Raw genomic sequence first — 24,069 nt, forward strand, 5'->3', positions numbered from 1 at the left:
GAACGGAAATTTTAGTGTAAAAATGCGGGTCCCCTCCGCGGCACATACCCACTATGCATTATATGCAAGTATTTACAGTATTTTTTTTCTTGAAATTACTACTACTAATGATAGTATTTTTTTTATGAATTGTATAGCGCACATATCTGTCAATGACACTCAAGGCGCACATCAACTACTTATAAAATACAGACAAATTGACAAGAAGAAAAAAATACACAATCAGTTAAAGTTGGTCGTCAAAATTAAGTAGGCCAGATCCCAAAACAATTAAGGAAATGCTTCCTTCATGAGGTAAGTTTTCAATGTGCAATGGAATAGTTCTTTCAACTGGCAATATTTAATGTCCGATGGGAGTGAATTCCACAAACGGGGACCGGCAATAGAAAAGGATCTGTCACCCCATGACCTCTTCACTCTCACTTGTTGGAACTGGTGAGCATTCCCTGAACGAAGACTGGGTCTACATGATCTCTTCACACCTCCAGAATATCTGATAGGTACACTAGGGTCTGGTTGGTTTTAAGTTTAAAGACTAAGAACTTTGTATGTAAGTCTTTGCCTAACAGGCAGCCAATGTAATTCCTTGAGAACTGGAGTGATATGACCCAACAGCTTTGAACGCTTTACAAGTCGTGCGGCAGAATTCTGGATCTTCTGTAGTATTTTTATGTGAGTGTCAGGCAGTCCAACCAAGGTACTGTTGTACATGTCCAAACGAGATGTGACAAGAGCATGAACTGCCTGCTTCGTTGCATGTAGATTCAGGTAATCCCGGATCCGACGAATCTGCCTAATGTGATTAAATAGGGACCTGATGCAGCTAGAGATGGTGGTATATCAGGTGTCAAACCTCGTGAGCGAACTTTGGAAACTGGCTCAACATGTTTGACGTCGAAATATCGTTGCGCCCTCCCTAAGAGGCTATATTGATGTACGTAAACGGCAGTCAGAGATACACCACCTTTCAGGTCAACGTAAGGCAATGCAATGGTACTGCCATTGAGATAGCTGCAGCGTGATTGCGTTGATAGATTGAAGGTCTATATATAAATGTGCTTCCGCCGCTCTCTCGTAGTATTATCAATGTTATTGTTTCTCCATCTACCCTCAACAGCATTTAAATGTAAGTGTGCGTGCGCACGTGTGTGTGTGGGTGTGCGTGTGTGTTATAAAAGAAATGGGGATGTACGTGGCTTAAATCAAAGTTCCCCAGAGCTATCCTCACCTTTGACAATTTTTATGAGGCCGAATTAGAAGCCAATATACATGTATAACTTAAATGTAATTGGCGCGAACTATAGGTTGGCTTTCGCCAGTGAAGTTCAAGCCTCCGAAAACGGACGGAGCTTCATTTCACTTCCTTTAAGAGCGTTCACACCCCAACAAGACCAAAGTATGCCTTGATTAAAATTTTTAACATTAGCGTTGACATCAATGTAAATCCCATTCAGGCTGCACACCCGTTCCGACGTATTCTTATACCACCATCCAGCTTGGTAACGCTCAGCGCAGTTGAATTCGTCATACAAATCATTATCTTGGTCTCTGGTGCTGAATTTGTGTCCGTTGTGTTGTGTAAGGCAGTCTCCTGGAGGATAAATTCGAGGGTCGAGATCGTAAGAACTTGACTTAAACCATCAATATGAATATTTATAAGCTGGATAAAGCTTTTTGTGCGATGCTGCACGTAATACTTTGAGGCAAATTAGGGAAAGAAAGTACTTCATGATATACTTTTAAAGATATAGGCCGTACCAACGGGTAAATACTCGCACGCACACACGCTATAGAAAAAAAAAATGCGGAACGTTCATGGAGAACTTCATGTACGATTGACCTTTCACCTTTTGAATATTCTTTTTGGGGGGTGGGAGCTAAAATGAGGGCGTTACAGTTCTATCCATCTTATAGAAAAAAGATATAGATACCAAACGTTCGTTTGTGACACATATTATCGATTCAGAATGGAGGGCAAAAGAAAATGGAAAGAAGAGAAAGCTGTTTTACCTGCCCCTCCTCCAGAAAATGAACCCAGCCTCAATTCATATTTCATTGTCTCGTTGGAAATGCTGAAGTGACTGTAGGTCGCATGCATCGTGTTCCCTCTGAAGTCGTAAAGGTCGATCCGGAGCTCGCAATGGCGCTGATTTGTCAGGTGATATACATTTTGGTTTCCTAGCCAATGTTCTCCCCAAACACTCCCAAAACCATCCTTATAGAGTGACCAATTTTCATTGAAATCAACTGAACCGTCCATTCGTTTTTGGAATACCTACAGATTGAATAAAATATTTTGTTTTTGTTTGTTAGAGATATCCTATCATCATTCTAGAGCCTCCCAAAAAAAAAATCGGACATAATATCGCCCACATTACTGGTGCAACATATATTCAGAAAATGTTCTGCATATTATACCCAGTGATTTCAAGACATTTTAACCATAACACTTCACTTTTTAACATTCAAATCAAGACGTAATTCATGATGATAATATCTGTCTTTAAAGATTGAGTTTTTTTTCCTGGGATGCTCAAACAAAAGAGAGTTTCCACATTTATTCCGGATCGCAGCTCTCTACAACGCACCAATTCCTTTAAAAATTACAGCAGGGAGCTGAGAGGCTTTTGTCGAAATTAAGTTGGTGGACCAGGACAGCAGATCATCCAATGATTTGCACCGGAAGAACAATTACAAGTATGTCGTTGTCCAGAATCAAGAGACTACGCTGCTGTCCCGGTCCACCGACTTTCAACAAAAGCCCCTCAGCTCTCCGTTGTGATTTGACTTGCTTTTCAAAGGAATCGGTGCGTTGTAGAGAGCTGCTCCGTAGTAAATGCGAAAACTCTGTAATGCCACCCTATACATGCTATAGGATCAACTAACCGTCCAGCCACCTCCAGCAGTGACCATGTCACAGTAGACATTTAAAGGTTCCTTGGACCCACCAGGATGGATACTATAGATTCCATTGAAATTCACCCCTCTTGCCTGGACATCGGCACAGTCCACTAGTGCCTTGGGAAACACTGATTGATATCTTCTTGGACCTTGTAAAAATGCAATATACAGGTATGCATGAATAGTTGTGCCAAGTCAAACTGTGGAACCGACCGCAATTTGATCGAAGGAATGTCATTGAAAATAACGCATTACATTTGGTCAGTTTGGAGGTGATTTTCTTAATGTAACTGTAACATTACAATTAGTAAAGAAAATGTTGATACGGGCAAGCAAATCGATGCGGAAAAAGACATACTGATGCTGATGATTCAATGTAGACTCTCTTCTATAGTAATAAATTGTAGACTTACTTCGAAGAGGGTACATGACTTGTATTTGACCAAAGTAGGCGTATACGCCTACCTACCGAACTAGACAAACGAGGCCCTATAATATTAGTACTAGCACCAAACAGATCAACTAGATCGAAACGCTTTTCTCAGCATGACAGTCTGGATCAGCCAACATTCAAGCAAACGAGGTATCCAGATTGACGCCGTCCAATTGAGTTTGACCGACCCCGTCCAATTGAGTTTGACCGACCCCGTCCAAGGTAGAATGTGTACTACATATTAAATGAATCTTCCCAGATCTTTATATATTTTAGGCCGCTAGTTTAGCTTTAGACGTCAAGATGGATTAAAAAAGCCTGGTGGGCGTTACAAGAACCTTGATGAAAAGGGTTTTTTACTCCGCGATGTACGGAGGGTTCAAGAGCAGAGTAAATGCAATGTCAAATGCCTAATACTATGACAAAAAACAACAAAAAAATACTCTTTTCGAAAATCGCATGGTAAATCAAAACCGCACTATCGTCCCTGACTCTAGACAGCCGAAATAAGTGCCATTTTTCATTAGCTCCCAAACTTAGGAAAAAACTGCGTTTCTGGATAAGCAATTTTCTAAAAAGACCTCCCATCTTTTTTTCTGTCATTTGACAGACATTTTCCAAATATTTGCTGTCTTTTTGAACTCCCCATACCTCGCGGAATCCCCTAAGAATTCGTATGATAGGCCTAGGATGTAAGCTAGTTTAATACATGCTCAGGCAAAGCCAAAGTGGCTTTTTTGCTTTGGTTTCACAATGAAAGACTTCTTTAAAAAAAAATGATATCGGTTTACCTGGTGGAGGCATTTTTATGCAAAGTGTTGGCCTACTGCAGTTATGTAGCCCCTGATGAGAAACATTTTGACGTTCTGTACCGGAGTGTTTGTCGGGTACAGAGTAAGAGGTCACCTGCCTGATACTAGCAAGGGGAAGCTTCGGATCTGGAAAGGGTTTTTATAAATGCAGAATTTATTTTCGTTTGGATAATAATAAAAGATCTACCTTTAAATAATCTATAAATGAGGACATTGCGAAAACGCTCGAGAAAATTTGTATGGGGTCCGTTGCAAAGAGGAGATATCGCTTAATCAAAACTGAAAATAAAACAACGATTGCAAGTCCCTACACAGCAAAAAAAAATTACACAACGCTGTTTACTATATGAACCTTACAGTAATTGTTTAAGCAGTTTAAACAAGTGTTTAAATCTTAAGCAACGAAGTTTAATTTTCAATATCTAATTTTCAATGAATTAGACATGATTGTTCAAACGGTTAAACAAATGCTGTAAGGTTCATATAGTAAACAGCGTTGTATAAAATCTTAAACAGCGTTTTTACTGTGTATATAATTCACGTATTGATTTCTTAAACGTCAGGTTGAAACGGTTTTAAGATGTGTGATGAGTCCCTGCCATCATAAATCTAAGACAATGGAAACAAATCATTTCAGTGCTGAAAACATGATTCAGCTAATACTCGCATTGCTGCATAAACAGAATTTTACGTGGGTTGCAACTTTCCGTTTACAGAACCATGGCTGGAGTCATGCTTTGTTCTCATGGATAATTTCATAAAAACATAAGGCTGGTGTTTTAACAAAACAAATATCTAGATTGTGTTTCTCGATTTCTCATTCAGATCCTACTAGTAGGAGCAGTAGTATTAGTATATAGTAGTAGTAGTAGTAGTAGTAGTAGTAGTAGTAGTAGTAGAATAAGAAGTAGTAGTAGTAGTAGTAGTAGTAGTAGTAGTAGTAGTAGAAGTAGAAGTAGTAGGTAGTAGTAGTAGTAGTAGTAGTAGTAGTAGCAGTAGTAGTAGTAGTAGAAGTAGAGGTAGTAGTAGTAGTGGTAGTAGTAGTGGCAGTAGTAGTAGTAGTAGTAGCAGTAGTAGGAGTAGTAGTACTAGTAGTAGACGTAGTAGTAGTAGTAGTAGTAGTAGTAGTAGTAGTAGTAGTAGTAGTAGTAGTAGAAGTAGAAGTAGTAGATAGTAGTAGTAGTAGTAATAGTAGTAGTAGTAGTAGTAGTAGTAGTAGTAGTAGTAGTAGTAGTAGTAGTAGTAGTAGTAGTGGCAGTATAGTAGCAGTATTGGTAGTAGTAGTAGTAGTAGTAGAAGTAGTAGACGTAGTAGTAGTAGTGTAGTAGTAGTAGTAGTAGTAGTAGTAGTAGTAGTAGTAGTAGTAGTAGTAGTAGTAGTAGTAGTAGTAGTAGTAGTAGTAGTAGTAGTAGTAGTAGTAGTATAGTAGACGTATTTATAGTAGTAACCTCAGGGAAGTGTGAGGGTAGATTTGTGGTATAATCTTTATAATCATTATCATTACTATTATCATCATCATTACGATCCTGATTTGATTTGCAATTGCGTCTGAGTACACACTAGCGTCGTCTGCTACGTATAATAACTCTCATGTAGACCCACATGAATGATAAAACATTAATTCACCGCACAATACATTCATTTCACACTAATTCTGTTGCAAAATAGCAAAGAAGTACTTCTAGTTTCTCTCTGAATAAAATTATAGACTACTTCACCCCGTTTATTATTGATGGTTATCTCAAAATGTATGTGTTTTAGATGAGTTATTCCCAACACACAGTGAATGAGAGGCCACACTAAGTTTCGGTCATTAAATGACAAGTCCAACCCAACAAAAACTTGATTTGAATAAAAAGAGAAAAATTCAACAAGCATAACACTAAAAATTTCGTCAAAATCGGATGTAAAATAAGAAAGTTATGACATTTTAAAGTTTCGCTTCATTTCACAAAACAGTTATATGCACATCTCGGACGGTATGCAAATGAGGAACTGATGACATCACTCACTATTTCTTTTTTATTTTATTATATGAAATATGAAATATTTTTATTTTCTCGTCACTGTCATGTGAAATGAAGTTTCATTCCTCCCTGAACACGTGGAATTCCATTATTTTAACATTTTGTGCTTCAGGCAAGGAGGTCTTAATCGTCAAATTCGTAAAAATTGAAATATTGAATAATTCAAACAATAAAATACAAAAGAAACAGTGAGTGAGTGACATCATCGACTCCCTCATTTGGATGTAACTGGTTCGTTCATGCAACTATTTTGTTAAAAATAAGCGAAACTTTGAAATGTCATAACTTTCTTATTTTACATCATATTTTGATGACATTTTCAGCATTGTGCTTGTCTGATTTTTCTCTATTGATTCAAATCAACATTTTTCTGAGGTGGACTTGACCTTTAAGGAAAGTAAAAGGTCATCTTCTTGCAAATAGAGGCCTGTTTCACGTTCAGCTTAGGATAAGTTGACTTTACCTCAATTGACTTTTTTCAGTTAGGCTACACTCACCTTGAACGTCCAGAATGACGGCCTTACATTCGTCCATATCGTCATCTGCAAGCGAAACCGGTGATTGATCCAGTGGCATTGCCACAGAGAAATGAAGGGAAAACGAATCAATAGATATTACACGATTCCTTCAGGTGTGCGATAAGTGTGTAAGATTGTCTTCATTTTTAAGAATAGGGCCTTTAATTCGCCTAATTGAATTTAATAAATTGACAACATTATAAGTAGGCCTAGTAAATAAATGCGCATCATTCATTTGTGTGTGTGGGCGTGTGTGTATGTTTCATGCATGACTTCAAAGTGATGGCGCACAAAACATTGTTTTCTCTCTCAGCCATAAAGGGTTTAGTGCGACAATTATTGGATATGCAAACAATTTAAAGATTCATTTCGTTTGATTTATTTTAAATTAACACGATTTGTTTAATGATTATAGGCATAAACAAAGACGTGCATTGGTCATTGGACTGTCTGTCCTAATTTCATTTTATAGTTTTTATTTGACAAATATATCGGGAAAATAAGGCCCAAGATACACATGCGTCGGGTTTGAAGCAGCCTTCGACGCCGGCCTCAAGCCTGCAATTTGGTGCGGCTACACCACACCAGAAATAGATTGAAACCGTTTGAAACCGATATCCATGGTGAGTTTTCAAGTGACACGCATGCATGTCTTTTCATGTCAACATTTTCTATTGTTCGTTATCATAGGCCTACCGATTTCTAGTTTAGTGGTCAAGCCGCCATTTTGGTGTATACTCAGTCCAGCCCGGCAATCAAAGATGGTGAGCATATAAAGGCACATACGTAGCCGCTTCGGGCCGGCCTCAGTCCACCTTTCGACGTATGTATCTTTGGCATACGAAGTTATTACATTGCAGCAATTCTTAACATTGTATTTCTAGAGATTAGACAGCTAGAGAAAAGGTCTGAACAAAGCAAACGAAAATTGTCCGGACTGGATCAAATTAACTGTATACCTACAGGGCTTTGCCATGGCGAGAGCAATCATCAAGATAATGATGGTGATAGTTCTTGGGATCAGCATCTCAACGTCCAAAATATGTAATTGAGCAATGAAAGTACTACCGGATTAAGGGTCTGTCTGGAGAGATTTGTGATTGAGATTAGTGCCTATAAGAAGATATACTGAGTCCGCCGACCTTTCTCGAATCCAGGGTCCCGAAACACAAAGCTTAGCAATGAACAGCAAATAATTATGAAAGAGCCTTCCTGATTGGTTGCTGGTCATATTTTTTTGCGCAAAATGCGCGTTTGAAAGTGATCTTGATTGGTCAGTTCATTTACCGATTGATCGCTTATCGTTGCGTTAAGGAGCCCTGTTCCTAAGTTTCTTTTTTTGGGGGGGTTGCAAGGCAACATTTCACAAAGATCACGCCTCCTCCGACTTTACGTTTTTAATTATGAGTTATAAGAGGGCTTACGCAGGCGTCGGTGCCCGGCGTCGGTGCCATTACTAACATTTTATAGGGAGCATTCTCGTGCCTATACAGTGCGTATCAAGAAAAGTTGAAGTGTAATATTCCTGCAGCTTCTCCAACATTGACATATTGGTACTTATCTTTTCATTATTCTGAACCAACATCTCTGTTACCTTCGTAACTCTAATTCTACGCCCCCTGAGCAAATGTCGCCTGTCATAAAAAAAGGCTTTCCCTTGAGGAAGTACCATATCTTGTTAAAAAGTTCAAGAAAAAATACTGACTTGCGCAAAACTTGCAAATGGTTAAATGGATGAATGTGGAAGTAAGTCATGAAGAGCACGTGCACTTTGGTTATGTAGATTCATTTTAAAGATTATTTTTGTTTATCAACTTTTCTCCTTGAATACCCAATTCCCACATGCCTCCTTGCCGCCCCCCCCCCATCCCAGTATATCGCGATACACCTGTTTTGCGTAAATGAAGCATGAGAAATTGATAACCCCCCCCCCCCCCGCGCGCTCTGATGGAAAACTGTAGACATGCATCTGTGAAGTGAAGTATGAAATGTAAATTCCTTAGGCCGTATCCACATATCTAAAGGACAAAACATATTAAAAGAAAATGCTGACCCTGTCCTCAAATCCAGCAACCTTAAACAAGCTAGAAGTCGTCAGGCTTACCTATAGGGTTACAATATCACTTTGGTAGCAAAGTTGCCTAAACTTGAAATATACCCATCGACTTAAAATGCAAAGACATTATGAGAAATATATTATGAGAAATGTATTATTGTAATCAGTGTCTTCTTCTGCGAAAAAGTAGGCGTTTTGCGCAAATCAGTTTCGGCAAACGAATAATGCTCACTCAAGCGTATTTTGTCTGTACTCGAACTGTCTTCTAATAGCAGAGACTGAGCACAAGAAAGTATGTGAAAAATACCTCAATAAGTATTTCACTTGCCAGGACAATTTCAAAGTATAAACGTGTTGTTGAAACGGGCTGTATATTTCTTTCCTTACGATGGAGTAATATTATACTAACATGCACGTAAACATACTTAAATCTAGTCACCCCAAAACCTGTATTTTGTATGAACTTATAGGACCTTTTATGTCGCAGCCACATTAAATGCACTGACTCCAAACTGCTCGATCGCATGCCAATGAAAACAGCGTTATATATTTTTGTCGGTATAGATGGGCTTTCTCGTGTGATTGAAACATCTGATTATTGTGCTCTTGACACGTGCCGATGACATAAAGTATGAAATAGATATTATAGTAATAAAAATGTAAGTAATTCTCCCCATAAAGCATGGAATATTGTTGTTTTATTTATCTCCAATATCATGTAACCAGATGAGCATACTCGGCAATAAAGTCGTCTCCCGTGGCGCCCTGAAATGCACTGATTAGAAAGTATAAACACAGAGAAAATAGACGTGAACATATACAAAATTATTGGTATAAACAATTACTAAACTCATAATATCATGTGAGAAAACTACAAAATGGCGATTATATGACATCATTCTAAATAATACCACAAACTTTAATAATGAACGACCACAATCACATACAACGCATTACATGTTTAAATCAGAATAAGGAGAAATGCATAAATTATTGATTTCAATATCATATATCAAGCAACAAACTCAATGTTTAAAATTGTTGCATTATACTTATTTTCCGTCAACTAAAATCAATAACAATGATTTATATCCACAGTAAAAAAAGAAAGCGTCAGTAAAAAGACGCGTGAGGGATTGAAATAAAGACAAACTTTCATTTTTTCGTCAACGAAAGTAAAAAGAGATTGTGATTGTTTTATTTCAATGGCAAGTCATACCAAAGTAATATTGGAGAGTGTACAAATTTTCGGTATGAGCTTTTAGGATGATCAAGTTATCTTTTGCTGCGTTTCTATACACTAAGGCAAAAACACTAAGTGAATTAACAAATTAATTGTATAATTCGAATATTATGAAAACGTTACGCTTGTCTGTTTTGGGGATAAGTTATTATAAGAAAAGTGGTCTAAGCATGTTTTTGTAGTTGTATTTGGTGAATCAGGTCATTTGGCAAAGATGATCATTTTATTAACTGTTTCATTAAGCTTATTCTAAAACCTTATATAAGGGGAACCAAACGTTGCAATTATAGGTTTGTTACCCAATACACACGATCCACCATTTCTTTCATGTTTGTTCTAGTTAATTATTGCGGAATTAAAGGTAGAGTTAGAAATCACTGCCTCTGATTATGTGCATCGCAGAAGAATTCCGTAACCACCTGAACATTTTGTCAAACAGATGAATTGGACGGCCAGTTACGGTGGCATCCTGATAGGAAAATCGAGGCGAGTTGGATCCGTGGCCGTCTTAATAGGTTCAATCTTCAAAGGTGCAGACTAGATGTCACACTGGGAGCACCTTTGCGGCGGAACTTAGTATCTTTTTGGAACGGTACAACTTTGTACTTCCCTTGAAGGTGCAAATAAGAACCTTTGGAGTGCAATTCTGCACTTTATATGTGCAACTTTGCACCTTTCAGAGAGGTGCAGATGCAATTCTGCACCTTATATGTGCAACTTTGCACCTTTCAGAGAGGTGCAGATTTCCAAAAAGGTTCAAAGTTGCACATTAAAGATGCTCCCGATGTGACATCGTGTCTGCACCTTGTAAAGATGCAAAGTTTAACCCATTTTTCTTAGTAGTGTTGAAACAATGAGAATTACTTGCAAGTAAAACACAATACGATAACGTTCCGATGAATAATGCAATCGTGGAACGGGAGCCATTGTTGTTTCATGAAACATTTTTTTTTCCTGTTTTGTGCAATGAAGCAAACATTTTAAGTGTCATCTTATTTTACATCCGATTTTGATGAAATTTTTAGCGTTATACTTGTTTTATTTCTTTTCATTCAAATCAGCTTTTGTGGGGGTGGACTTACCATTTACGCAACAATATTAATGATAATATTCATAATAATAATTTGGATTTATAGAGCGCATTTTTTGAGATCATACAAAGCGCTGTTACAGGCATAAGACAGGTTAAGGTTTACAGCTATACAAGTGTGTTTTAAGATGTTTATGAACAGTTCAAGAGAAGAGAAGTTTCGGGAGATTGGAAAGAATGGTAGCCGGCCTGTTTCTGGATTTAGGAATAATATACCCTTTTTAGACAGGCTATAATTTCCTTAACCCCGTACTATTGGTGGGGCTAAATGGCAATTTAGCCCCACCTATAGTACGGGGTTAAGCTTAGCCCACTTTCGTTTTACACAGCGTTTTTGCAAAGTGGGCTAACCCCACCTATAGTACGGGATTATTTGGCCCTGCAAAAAAGCAGGGTTATCCCACCAATTGCGGTGCTAAGAGCAATAGTACGGGGTTAAGATCGCATGTGTAAAACGAAAGTGGGCTAAGCTTAAATAGTACGGGGTTAAGGAAATTGCGAGTGAAGCACTTGTACTACGAATGATCGACAAAAACCACTAGTCCGGGGTTAGCGAGTTTCGTGTGTAAAAAGCAAGCATTCCTTATCCGGGTTAGCAATAACAATTTGGCATGTGTGAAAAGGAAAAAAAATAGTACGGGGTTAAGGATAGTACGGGGTTAGCGATAGTCCGGGGTTAAGAAAATCCTGTGTAAAAAGGGCAATATTGGAAGAAGCAGATAAAGGACGAAGAGAGTATGTTGTTGATTATTGGAGAAATGTAAGAAGGAATTGTGGTTTACGAAGTCTTCCTGGATTCGATACCCAAAATAAGCATCCACCACAGTCAAGCCTTGATCGAGAGCACATGTGCGCTAACAACGCTATGGCATATGTACTCCTTATCCATTTAACTCCTGATGCGATTTAGATTTGCCAGTTTAGAGTACGACACGAGTACGTTACATGTTCAGTCATTTAAGAATCTAGTTTTAACGATGTGGTAAAAACACTTCCTACTTAGTGATGAAGAAAAGCTTCTCTCCAGGTTCTGTTTGGAGACGTCCATTTTTACCTTCTGAGCAGGACTCTCGCCAAAACCTCATGATTTCGTCTACCTTTCCTGCCGGTGCCGTTTTACGAAAATACGCCGTCATGGTCAAGAAGTCGGCAAGTTTGTCCCCCAACTCCGATTTCTCGTCAAATAAAGCAGTGACATCCCACATGGTATTCAGTTCGAATTCGGTCACTTTGTATCCTTCTCTTTCGGCCAGCTGAACGACTTTAAGACTTTCTGGTGTGGCAGAATAGCGGTCGAATGCTGGCAACCAGGGATTCTTGTGGTGCGTTCGATTAATCAAGGTCAGTCCTTTAAACAAGAAAAACAAAAAGTAGCAAAAGATAAAAGAATTTTAAGCACTGATTGATAGTGGAAAGAGGTCGATCGTAGTATCAGACGTGTTGCTGATGATGCTTGTTGTGTTTGATGTTATTGTTTTGTTCTTGTATTTTATTTCTTGTTTGTTTTCTCGTTATCTCATGTATCTCCGAATGTTATTAATGGCTTCTGCCTTCTTATTTAGCCACTCTCTCGCTCAAAACAAGCTCATGTTGAAGTCATGAGAACACGTTGTTTTCACTTGCCGATCGTGTCAGGGTAAACATTAATACGTTGATTCTTACATCTATAGATGGATAAAATAGATTTTATTAAAAACATCTTTTCTTGCATCACAAACTGAAATAAACATGAATTACAAATAAAACAATCATCAGATATATATATTTGAATACACTATACACAATGTAACATTTTTTAGGACTTAGGCTTTATTTACATTTGTATGTAAAACTTTATCGTATATATTGGGTTAAAAAGTAACAAACACGCTTCTCTGTTAAAACAGCGCCTAATACTGTGCAATTTTTGAAATTTGAAAAAAAAATATAGCCATGAATCAGTGCTTTCTGTTACATACTTAAAATGCATGTTCGCCTTCAGAAAGAGGGTGTTTTTATTATAGTTGCTCTCGGCATATAAATGTACATGCTATGTTCAAACCTACCTGATAAGACAATGACCATAACTCCATTATCTTTAAGCATTGACATCAGTCGTATGAAGGTCGCTTCCAAGTCGCCGGTATAGTACAGCGAATGCACAGCGCTAATTAAGTTGTACTTGCGATCCACCAGGGGGCTTTCATCAAAGAATTGCGCGAGAGAGCCAACGAAGTAATGCGATTCACAATCTGATTTTAAATCGGAACTCCAAGCCTGTGTCTCGGCTTTAAAAACTTTGAATAAGCTTTCATTAGGTTCCACCGCTACATTTTTAATCGATCTGAAGTACGATCCAAGACGCTTCAAGAAGTGAAACTCACAGTGGCCTGTAAAGGAAATATTAAAATGTTTATTTAAAGGACAAGTCCACCCCAACAAAAAAATTGATTTTAATAAAAAAGATGAAAATCCAACAAACACAGCACTGAGAGTTTCATCAAAATCGGATGTAAAATAAGAAAGTTAGGACATTTCAAATTTTCGCTTAATTTCACAAAACTGTTATATGCACATCCTGGTTGGTATGCAAATGAGGAGAGTGATGACGCCATCCACTTACTATTTCTTTTGTATTTCATTATATGAAATATGAAATATTCTAATTATCTCCTCATTTTCAAGTGAAACAGAGGTTTGTTCCTTCCTGAACATGTGGAATTTTGTTTAATACTATAGGTTCAGTCAAGTCGGTCTCTATGGTCAAGTCTGTGAAAAATGAAATATTGTATAATTCAAACAATTAAAAACAAAATAGTGAGTGATGGACATCATCAACTGACTCATTTGCATGTCACTGAGTTGTGCATATCACTGTTTTGTGAAAAACAAGCGAAACTTTAAAATGCCATAACTTTCTTATTTTACATCCGATTTTGATGAAATTTTCAGTGTTACGCTAGTTTGATTTTTCTCTATTAATTCAAAACAACATTTGGCTAGGGTTGACCTGACCTTTAAAGGTTATAATATGAGGCTGAAATCATGATTGGAACAGATGTGGTAAAATCAGACACCGAAAATGTCATCAACATCGGAAAAGAAATAACAAAATTACAATGTTCACACTTTTTGGGTTGTGTTGTTGAAACAACAACGGAAAGGGGGTTGGTCCCCGGTTGCCCCCCCCCCATCTTCCACCCTACACTGTATAACAAAATTAGTTGAAATTACTCAATAAAATTGTGGCCAAAAATTGCCTGAATTTTTTCAAGCATATATGAGTTTGGCACTTTTAAGTAAAATTTACTTATTTTTTACTTTGCATCCATCAAGAAAATTAAGCTTCAATATCTTGATTAAAGTAAAACAATCACTGAAATATTTGGGAATGGATTTTCGTCCCACTTTTAGTGCCATCATTTTCATCTTAGACATGCATCTTAATAATATATATCCAAATATTACTTTGTGCATTGTCACCTACCTGTACATGACATACTCACATTGATACTTATACGCGACCGTTTCATTCTTACAAATAAAACAGTGATATAAGCATTTTCCGAAAACCTTGAAGGTAACCTGAAATTTTCAGCTAAATGACTATATAATGTTGCTCTTTCTTTGATTCAACAAAAGAATAAAATATTGATCACACCCTTATTCAAAACAATGTCAAATACAAATAGATATGACAGTCATTAAAAAAAAAACATTACTTGCTCTAATGAATATTCATGCGTTATTTGAATAAGATGTTAATTCAAAAATATAAGTAAATTCAACATGATTATCTTTTCCTAATTGAGTTAGATTTACTCAATCGAAGCAAGCTATAGCAATATGCGATTTTTTAATGTAAATTGAACCCATATAGATCAAGTAAATTAAAAGACGAGTTCAAACTACTTTTTTAAAAATGATAAATAAGTATAAATTATAAATTCTACTTGTATACATCAAGTGTTAACTACTGTTTAAGAATTTTTTTACAGTAATGTAAATCAAGAATCCGCCCCTAGCCAGAGACCCATACAACTCTTCAAATCGAGCCAGAAAAACGAGGAGATCGAAACAGAATATGTAACGTGCCTTCACCAACACCGACGCCTAGAATATTAAATTGATCTTCTGCTTGGAATACGTCAGTCATCTTCTTCAAAACGATGTTGTCGAAATGTTGAGCGACTTCCTTCAAAACAACGTCTTTCTTCGCGATCTTTGAGAAGCCATTCCGATAAACGTCGTAATAACGATCAAGATCGTCTTCCAGAAGTGTCAGACGAGACATAATTATGCTCGAAAATTTATCGTTTAACTTCTTCTTCTTTAATTTCAACAGAATAATTATTTTTCTGCCGGACTCATCAGCAGAAAAGCCACAAGTATATATTTCGACCTGTGCTATGCATGGGCCTGTTAATTGATCTTACCTATAAAAATGTAGCTTTTTGATAGGCCAAACCATAATCACGTGGGTCTTCTCATTGGAATGCGATAGAGCATGAACCGGTGTGCCACGCTATCACTCAACCATGCAAACATGACCTATTTTTTTCAGAGCACTTAATGTGTTTCTTTTTCGAACATCCTTATTGATTATGAAAAAGGGATTAATTGATTTTTGCTGTAATGTGATGGACAAACCTTTGAATACACAAAGTATCGCTTTTACTACGGTAGGGGCAGGTGTTTGGCTGTAATCAATAAGCACTGTATATTCCATCTCACCGTGGGCAGATATTTTTTTTTATGTACCAAGATCTAAAACCGACCGACATGAGAATCTGGGATGTTTGCCCGACCTAGCAGCACTCACGTTATGCAACACACGGAGCTTCATTGATGATATTAAAGCACCTGTCATACGGTGTCATCTATACACAACAAAAAAAGTAAGTCCCCCCTAAATCAAACTGCTGTAACTTTTGAACCGAATTATTTTGAGATATGATATTTCATGGGTGGTTTTATACACTCATTAAGCAACTCCTAGGGGAAAATGAGATTGATCGGTTGAGTCATGCATGAGTAATTAAAGATTGAATTAAAAATGACAATTTTTGAAAGTCACAAGAGTCGTTTTTCAGATTGTGCAAATACAAAGTTGGGGAAAAATTATTTTTAGGTGAACTTTGTGGTGTAAACGCTCTTTTACTATCCATCATTTAACCATTTCAGACCAAATTTTGATATCGTATGTTCATGGTTGAGTGAGCACGATGTATTGCAGGGGCTGCGGGAGCGGGGAGGGGGGGGGGGGCTGGGGGCTTCAGCCCCCCCACTTTTTTCCATAAACAAGTACAAAAATGTAATACGATTGTGATTTTTGGCATGGTCAGCCCCCCCCCCCCCCCCACTTTGAAAGCTGCTCTGCGGCCCCTGTATTGTGACGTGTCATCATAGGGTTTTGGGGGTATTATCTTTTACAACTTGTTAGATCATGTTAAAATTTGAAAATGTTGATGGCTCCCCCGATTATAGGCCCCTCCCCATTTAAAATTCTGGATCCACCACTGATCTGTCCATACATTCAACTGATCCTGAGAAATTGTTAGGAAAAGAATACATTTATGCAGTATAAAGAGTATTCATTCCTAAATTTTCGAATGAGCTCGCTCAACCATGAAATGGCTAAAGTTCGGAAAGTGTTTGGTGATAGAAATGATGGATGATAAAAACAACAGCAATTAACGACACCTTTCAAACCAAATTTGCCCCCAATATTCACTTTATTACCCTTTAAAATGAGTCTGTGACATTGAAAATACCAATTTTCCCACTTTGATGCGTGCTCACTCATCCATAAACAAACAAATCGATTTCATTTTTGCACAGAATTCTGCCCATAGGTTGATAAACATTACTGCCAAACGACATTGCTAAAGACAGTCTTGAAAAAAAGTTCCACCATATTGAATAAGGGGTTTACGTATGCTTAAACATATGCACCCATAATGTACACAAGTCTATGAGAGAGGAAGTCAAAATTTTAACAAATATGAAATGAGGGTTTGTTTCATGGACGGTTTTTGTTACTTCTGCCAAAAGTTATTTCATGAAACTTCGCACATGGCTTCAGAGTAACACTATCCAAAATGTGCGCACACCAAAATAACCATTCGATTCGGTACAGAGTGGGGCCAAGGCCTTGAACTTTCTTCTCATTTGCATAATTTTCGAATATTGCGTGCTCACTGATGCATTAAACATCGGGATTTTCATAAAAATCAAATCAAATGAACTGTGCAAGGAGTTGTGTGACAGATATCCATAGTTACAAATTGCAGTTTTTCCAATAACGTAAAAAAGAGCTAATCACATTCCACATGTTCATTCAAGCGTAAATGTTTAATTTGACACCTTTGAATCATTGAAGCATGTTAATTGGTCATGAACATAACAAAAAAGTTGAGAAAAGATCATTTTCAGTTAGAAAAATGAAGCAATACTTGCCTACGATATTTGAAAATCGCATTTTTTGTTTCCAATAAATGTTCATTGAACCGTGAAACGGTGAATATTGTTGGAGATAGTCTTCCCCAAAATAACTGTCATCATATTCTAGCATTTTTTATTGAAAGAAATGTGTAAAAATCCAATTATAGCAAATTTGGACTTGAGTTTATTCAACCGTGAAATTTAGCTTAAAAAGTTGTATCGTCTTTTAGAAAGTACCCTTTCCAAGCCTTCTGACTAGTTTTCATGATGAGAATGTGGAATTAGTTCCAATACAATGGAATCAAAGTCGTGATATTTTGCTTGTGACTTTTGAAAAGTGACATTTTTGCCTTCTGACGGTGCTCACTGAAGCATGACGTAAGATACATCCACAACATTTACTCATAGGGTAGCTTATAAAATTACCTACACGCTCATGTAAAAATATATCAAAAACTAGCATTGGTTCGGAAATTATTAATGTTTGTTTAGGGGGGGACTTACTTTTTTTGTTGTGTATATATCAAAACATTTTATTTTGAAATGCGTTTAATAATACACAAGCTTTTCCTCGAGCTGCTACAATTAAAAGAGACTGCGTACGGACCATGATGGAGATTGAGCACAGAATTACTCAGTATCTCCCTCAAAGAGCATGATTTTGAAATGCACCGAGCACATGAAATATCAGAGATAGGCCTATTGTAATATTGTTGCAAGGTATCAGGTGAGGATTCGATTCTCATATATGTCGATCGTCAAGGCTCTCTTCTCACCGTTGCACCAATTGAACCTACGCGCAGTGGCAGATCTAGGAAGTAAAGGATCATACCCCCCCCCTTGCTTACGATCGATGTGGCGAAAGTTGAGCATTGGCGGATCTATATACTAGAGGAAGTAGGACGCAGAACGTCGCAACACACACAGCAAAAACTGTGGTGTTAACCGGTGTACATAAAGGACAACACCAGTTCTTTTACACCGGTGTTAGGTTGGCATGTAACAACCAAAGGTGTTGTAATAACACCAATAGGTCCTATAGGTGTTATTACAACACCTTTGGTTGTTACATGCATTTACACTCTTTGGTGTTGTGTTCAATCTCTAGGGTGTAATGTTAACATCTCAGGGTGTGGTCCTCTATTAACACCAATTGGTGTCAGTTTTAACACCACAGTCAATTAAAGGGGCACTCCGGGCTGAAATATCTATATCGCAATAAACAGTAAAATTCAAAGAGCAAAATGCAGAAAATCTGATAATAAACAACGAAATTATTGAATTTTTAATAAGTTCAGTAATTTTGTGATAACATTCATAGGTATGGCGTCATAAATATTCATTGGGTAGGCTGGTGTAACATTCCCACTTTCTTTTTTCTTATGTTATTACATGAAATCATAATTATTTCATTTTTTCATAAATGTATCTATTATAATGAAATAAGTTGCAGCAATGAAATCATTGTTTTGTTTTCTAATTTTTTCTTTATTTGGTCAAATCATATTATTTTCAGTCTGGAATACTCATTTAATTGGTAAAACAAAAGATACTACAAGGGGAATATCAGACACTCCGGCTATTTTTTTTAAACGCACGATATAATTGCTCATGGGGTAGGGCGCCCACCCGGGGGGGGCACTTCCATTCACGAGTGGATACCATGCGCGACCATGGGGTCTCGAAAAGCACCCTAAACACGTAATTTCCATATTCTGAAAATGCACCCCTTAACAAGTATTGGCGTGTGAAACCCTACCCTTAACAAGTATTGGAAACAAAGCGATACTCTTGGCAAATATTCCCTGAAATGAACCCCTAAACAAGTACAGGAATGTTTTATTGTTACGGGTCCTTCGGTCGTCGGCTTTACCTTATTTGGTTTAGTACGACCCCATCTTCTACACCTCGCGCAAATCGGACTCTAAACACGAAGTGTTGGGACAAAAAGGACATCCTTTATAAAACATTTTAATTTTGTTTTATCATCCCCGCAAATTCGACCCTAAACACGTAATTTTCCTAGCGAAATAGTACCCTTTTTTCATTAATTTTGCGTTTTTGACACCCTTATCACGTTAGGTACGTAACGTGCCCTATCGTGAAAAGGACATCCTTTTTACGTGTTTTTTTGGTCGCGCATGGTATCCATTCGTCAATGAAAGTGGGCCCCCCCCCCGGGGGGGGGGGCGCCCAGTAGCGTTGCATAAGTAAACCTTCACACATCGGCACGCGACTGTGTATGAATATTATTGGGAAAATGAGAAAAGGGATTTGGGAGAGGGCACAAGGGCAACGCATGTGAATAATAATTCCACCTTTTATGACCCAGAAACCTTTAAAATATATTTACCTGTAATTGAAGATTAAAAAATGAACAAAAAATCTAAAATGTAATTCCTTCATCCCTTCACCATTTCTTTCATGTTTTGTACACAGCATAGAGATGTATACTAATTACGTTTTTAGTATATATCTCTATGGTACACAGCCATATCGCGATACCCAACGGTAAAAAGGGTCGTTAGTGTTCCCAGAACTGAGCCCCTAAACAAGTATACAGCGATGTATTTTCCATATTCTGAAAATGCATCCCCTAACAAGCATTGAACAAAACGATACTCTTAGCAAGTATACCCTGATATGAACTCCTCAACAAGTACAGAAATATTTTTATCGTTATGTCACGCGTCCGTAGGTCGTCGGTTTTACCTTTAGACACTGTTATTTTGGCTTAGTACGGCCCCACCTTCCAAACCTCGCGCAAATCGGACTCTAAACACGTAGTGTTGGGGAAAAAAGGACATCCTTTATAAAACAGTTTGATTTTGTTTTATAATTCCCGCATATTTGACCCTAAACAATTATATTTTTCCGAGCGAAATAGATACCTTTTTTCAATATTGTTGTGTTTTTAACACCCGGGCCTTATCACGTTACGTACGTACCGTGACCTATCTTGAAAGAGACATCATTTTTACGTGTTTTTTGGTCGCGCATGGTTTCCACTCGTCAATGTAAGCTTATTTGACTCTCAAACCATTCTTAAATGTCTGGGAAGGATAAATAAGGACAAACTTGACTGTGAAGGATAAATAAGATAATTTTCTTCACAATTAGAGAATTGGGATAAATCACAGTGAACAAAAAAACACATACAATGAACAAGATTTTGACATATTTGGCTTTCCATAATTTTATCACATACTGCATTTAGACCATGATCTAATTTAAACCCAACTTAATAATACGGGCCAAAGAATATTGCAGACATATAATTAAGATGAAGTTAAAGCTGAAGAAACTTGGTTTAATAGAAATTGGCATTTTGATGCCCTGTTCCATCTACATCCAATGTGCTGTGTTAACTCATAATATAAACCGGCAGAGATAACAAAAATTCAATTAGTCAAACCTGTACCATTATCTACCTGTAAATGCCATGTATCCTTTAAAGCAACAAGTTTAGTTTCCTTCGAATACTATTCCCCATTGAAACATGTATTAAAGTAACCTGACCATAAATAATACTAATAAAAATATGACTGAAAATATTAATAACTTCCATTTTACCCAAGGCAGTCACTTTCCTGAGCTCTTTGTAAAATTTTATCCCAGTGGGTCCTTCATTAAAGAAGGCAGAAGGTTCCAATTTAAAGTCTGGTGTGATGTGGGATTGGAACCCACGACCTTGCACTCATGGGGCAGATGCCATGCCACTGAACCACCTAGTTTTCATTGAGTGATCTTTATAATAGGTTTCACTGAAACTGTAACCTTCAAATGAACATAAGCATATACAAAGAAAAACTTAAAAGACAATTTCAATAAATAGATTTCAAGGAAATTCTATACCTCAAAAGTCACACAATGACGGACACAAATACAAAAATAAATTGACCTTGCTTGGTAAAGGCAATTTTGTCATTAATTTTGCAATCAATTGCAAATTCAGGTTGCACTCTTAAAATTGATGAATTTCAGATCTAGTAAATCACTTTATACTCACTCCTGCAAATACATCTATGTAGCAGGGCAGTAAATCAATTCCAATTTTACAATCTTAATTGCAGTACATAATTGTGATTGATTGGAGGCCCAAAATAGCTTTACAATTGGCCGGAAGTTCGTTTTTGCAACACTCAATTAGTCTTTAAAGAAGGATGTAATGTGAATGTCAGAGCAAATATCTTACAGTGTGTATATGAAACCACTACAATGTAAGTTTCATAATTGGCATATTAGCATTAACTCTCACAATCATCAGCTGCAATACCATAAATTAACAAGAACTTGGTTACTTGCATTCTTACATCATATTCACAAGAATGATTATTTTCAATGTTATGATGATTTTAGACCATACATCTAAAGTCAATGGATTTTAATGTAAATGTAACTGTGTTCCACCAAAATTAAGAAAAATAAACAACTGAGAGCATGAATCTCTGCTGGAAAGGACAGAGTTTCAAAAAGTGCACTGTATTCACAGCATGTTCACACTGTGGATTGTGTATTAAAAGAAGTGATACACACTGTTAAAATGCTCAAGTTCAACAGTATAAGATATTTTCACACTGTGGACACCTTAACAGTGTGACTGTTCACAGCATGTTCACATAGTCGACAATGTGAATACCTTAATTAACACTTTTAAAATGCTCAAATTCAACAGTGTAGAGATATTTTCACACTGTGGACACTATGGCAGTGTGGCTGTCCACAGCGTGTTCACATGGCCAACTATGTGATCCACACTGTTAAAATGCTAAAATTCAACAGCGTGGAGATATTTTTACAGTGTGGACACCCCGGCAGGGTTACTGTCCACATGGTCTACTATGTGAATATGTGAATCACACTATTACATGTATAATGCTCAAATTCAATAGTGTGGAGATCTACTCACACTGTGGACACCTGAACAATGTGACAGGTCACAGCGTGTTTTACATAGCCACTATGTGAATATGTGATTTGCAGAGTGAAAACACTCAAATTTATCAGTGTGAAGATATGTTCACACTGTGGACACCTCAACAGTGTGACTGTCCCCATGGCCGACTATGTGAATATGCAAATCACATTGTTAAAATGCTCAAATTCAACAGTGTGGAGATATTTTTACCACGTGGACACCTCGGCAGTGTGACCTCACATGGCCGATTATGCAATCCACACTGTTAAACTGCTCAAAGTTAACAGTGTGAAGTTGGTTTCACACTGCATCCACACTGCTATACACAATGTAATAATAACACACTTTACGATACACAAAGGGGCACTTTGTTCATTCTGGTAGAGATATGGCAAAGTCACATGTTTAACAAAATATGGGTGACAAAATTAGGTAGTATTACTCTATAACATAAAACTTTTAATCATATACAGTGGGGCTTAAATGTTCGTGAACCCCAACAGAAAATGCACTCCTTGTTACGGTCTTAAACTGTAAACTCTTTCTATAGTGTAACTCGCTCCCTAGCTTATTAAAAATGTGTCCAGTGTGTGCCCGCACTGCCTCTGTGTTGTTTGGTACCATTTGTCTGTACACCAACGCAACGGATGCACGCATGGGATTCACTGCATGCACACGTACACGATTGCCTTGCCAAGACAAGAGCATTCAAAGCAATCACCGCAATATTTGTTGGCGATATTATTACATACAAATATCGAATGAAGTGCATTAGATTGTATAAATTAACGCCCGCAATTATATAATTACTCCCTAACATTACACAACTGATATAGTATGATTCTTTCAATAATACTCGCGTCTTTTATGGAAAATTAATGGTACCGTGTAGGCCTACAGAGGTGATTTTCTCGCACAAAATCCCCATTCAGTATGCGCTCGTAAATTACATTTGCAATAGAACACTTTTTCGCGAACTTACCCGGCAAGTTACACTATAATCCCATGTCGCTTATAAGATCGTAACACTCCTTCATGCCAAGTGTTGAATAGAGACAACAACACTACCATGTTCAGCGAGCCCAGAGAAATAAACTTTATTGAATGTTATATTTTATCAACTGACTTCATAATTGAATATCTAAAACATGTCAGAAATTGAACACCCGAAACATGTTCATTATCTGGCGGGTTTCACTAACTTTTTAGCACCACTGTATGTGAAAAGGCTATCATATTGTATAATTCCATAATTGTTTCACATTTGATGATATCACTACTTCAAACACAATCACATTCTGGGTTTAACTCAAGACTAAGCGAGAATCTTAATCAATGCTTCTATGGAATGCCATGATTGATAATCTTAATAATCTTACACCTTACTATTATTCTTGTCAAAGAAAATGTACCAAATAATCATTTAAAATATATTATATGATCATATCATCCTATTCCTTCTCTTTCAGGGCAAATTCTTATTTTTGATCAGCCTTTAATCACACAATTAATTTTGTCTGAATAAATGAGAAGGCGAATGGCACTCCATAACAGTGTGGTCTTGGGAACCCTAGGGTTAATTGAACCACAGCTATATGAAACCCATCCATATGTTCTCTACTGATTGCACATTAAGTGCACTTATATA

The 24,069-nt window shown here is 37.2% G+C and overlaps 2 protein-coding genes and 1 long non-coding RNA gene across 3 annotated transcripts; 1 reads left to right on the forward strand and 2 right to left on the reverse strand.

Moving 5' to 3' along the window:
- Positions 1-1,325: 1,325 nt before the first annotated feature.
- On the reverse strand, positions 1,326-6,749 carry LOC121419576 (microfibril-associated glycoprotein 4-like). Its single transcript, XM_041614029.1, has 5 exons — positions 6,671-6,749; positions 4,126-4,272; positions 2,887-3,050; positions 2,011-2,275; positions 1,326-1,591 (listed from the first exon to the last, which is right to left on the reverse strand). Exons 1-5 carry the CDS (start codon positions 6,747-6,749, stop codon positions 1,326-1,328), a joined length of 921 nt encoding a protein of 306 aa, XP_041469963.1.
- A 2,712-nt stretch (positions 6,750-9,461) lies between these two features.
- On the forward strand, positions 9,462-10,954 carry LOC121420233. Its single transcript, XR_005970730.1, has 2 exons — positions 9,462-10,674; positions 10,727-10,954. It is a non-coding gene; the product is annotated as an uncharacterized LOC121420233 (long non-coding RNA).
- An 834-nt stretch (positions 10,955-11,788) lies between these two features.
- LOC121420232 (histamine N-methyltransferase-like) lies at positions 11,789-15,449 on the reverse strand. The gene is made up of 3 exons (XM_041614794.1): positions 15,155-15,449; positions 13,126-13,449; positions 11,789-12,428 (listed from the first exon to the last, which is right to left on the reverse strand). Exons 1-3 carry the CDS (start codon positions 15,351-15,353, stop codon positions 12,076-12,078), a joined length of 876 nt encoding a protein of 291 aa, XP_041470728.1. The 5' UTR covers positions 15,354-15,449; the 3' UTR covers positions 11,789-12,075.
- Between the last annotated feature and the right edge of the window lie 8,620 nt (positions 15,450-24,069).

The sequence above is a fragment of the Lytechinus variegatus genome, chromosome 8, assembly GCF_018143015.1.
Source record: "Lytechinus variegatus isolate NC3 chromosome 8, Lvar_3.0, whole genome shotgun sequence".
In the NCBI taxonomy this organism is placed as follows: domain Eukaryota; kingdom Metazoa; phylum Echinodermata; class Echinoidea; order Temnopleuroida; family Toxopneustidae; genus Lytechinus; species Lytechinus variegatus.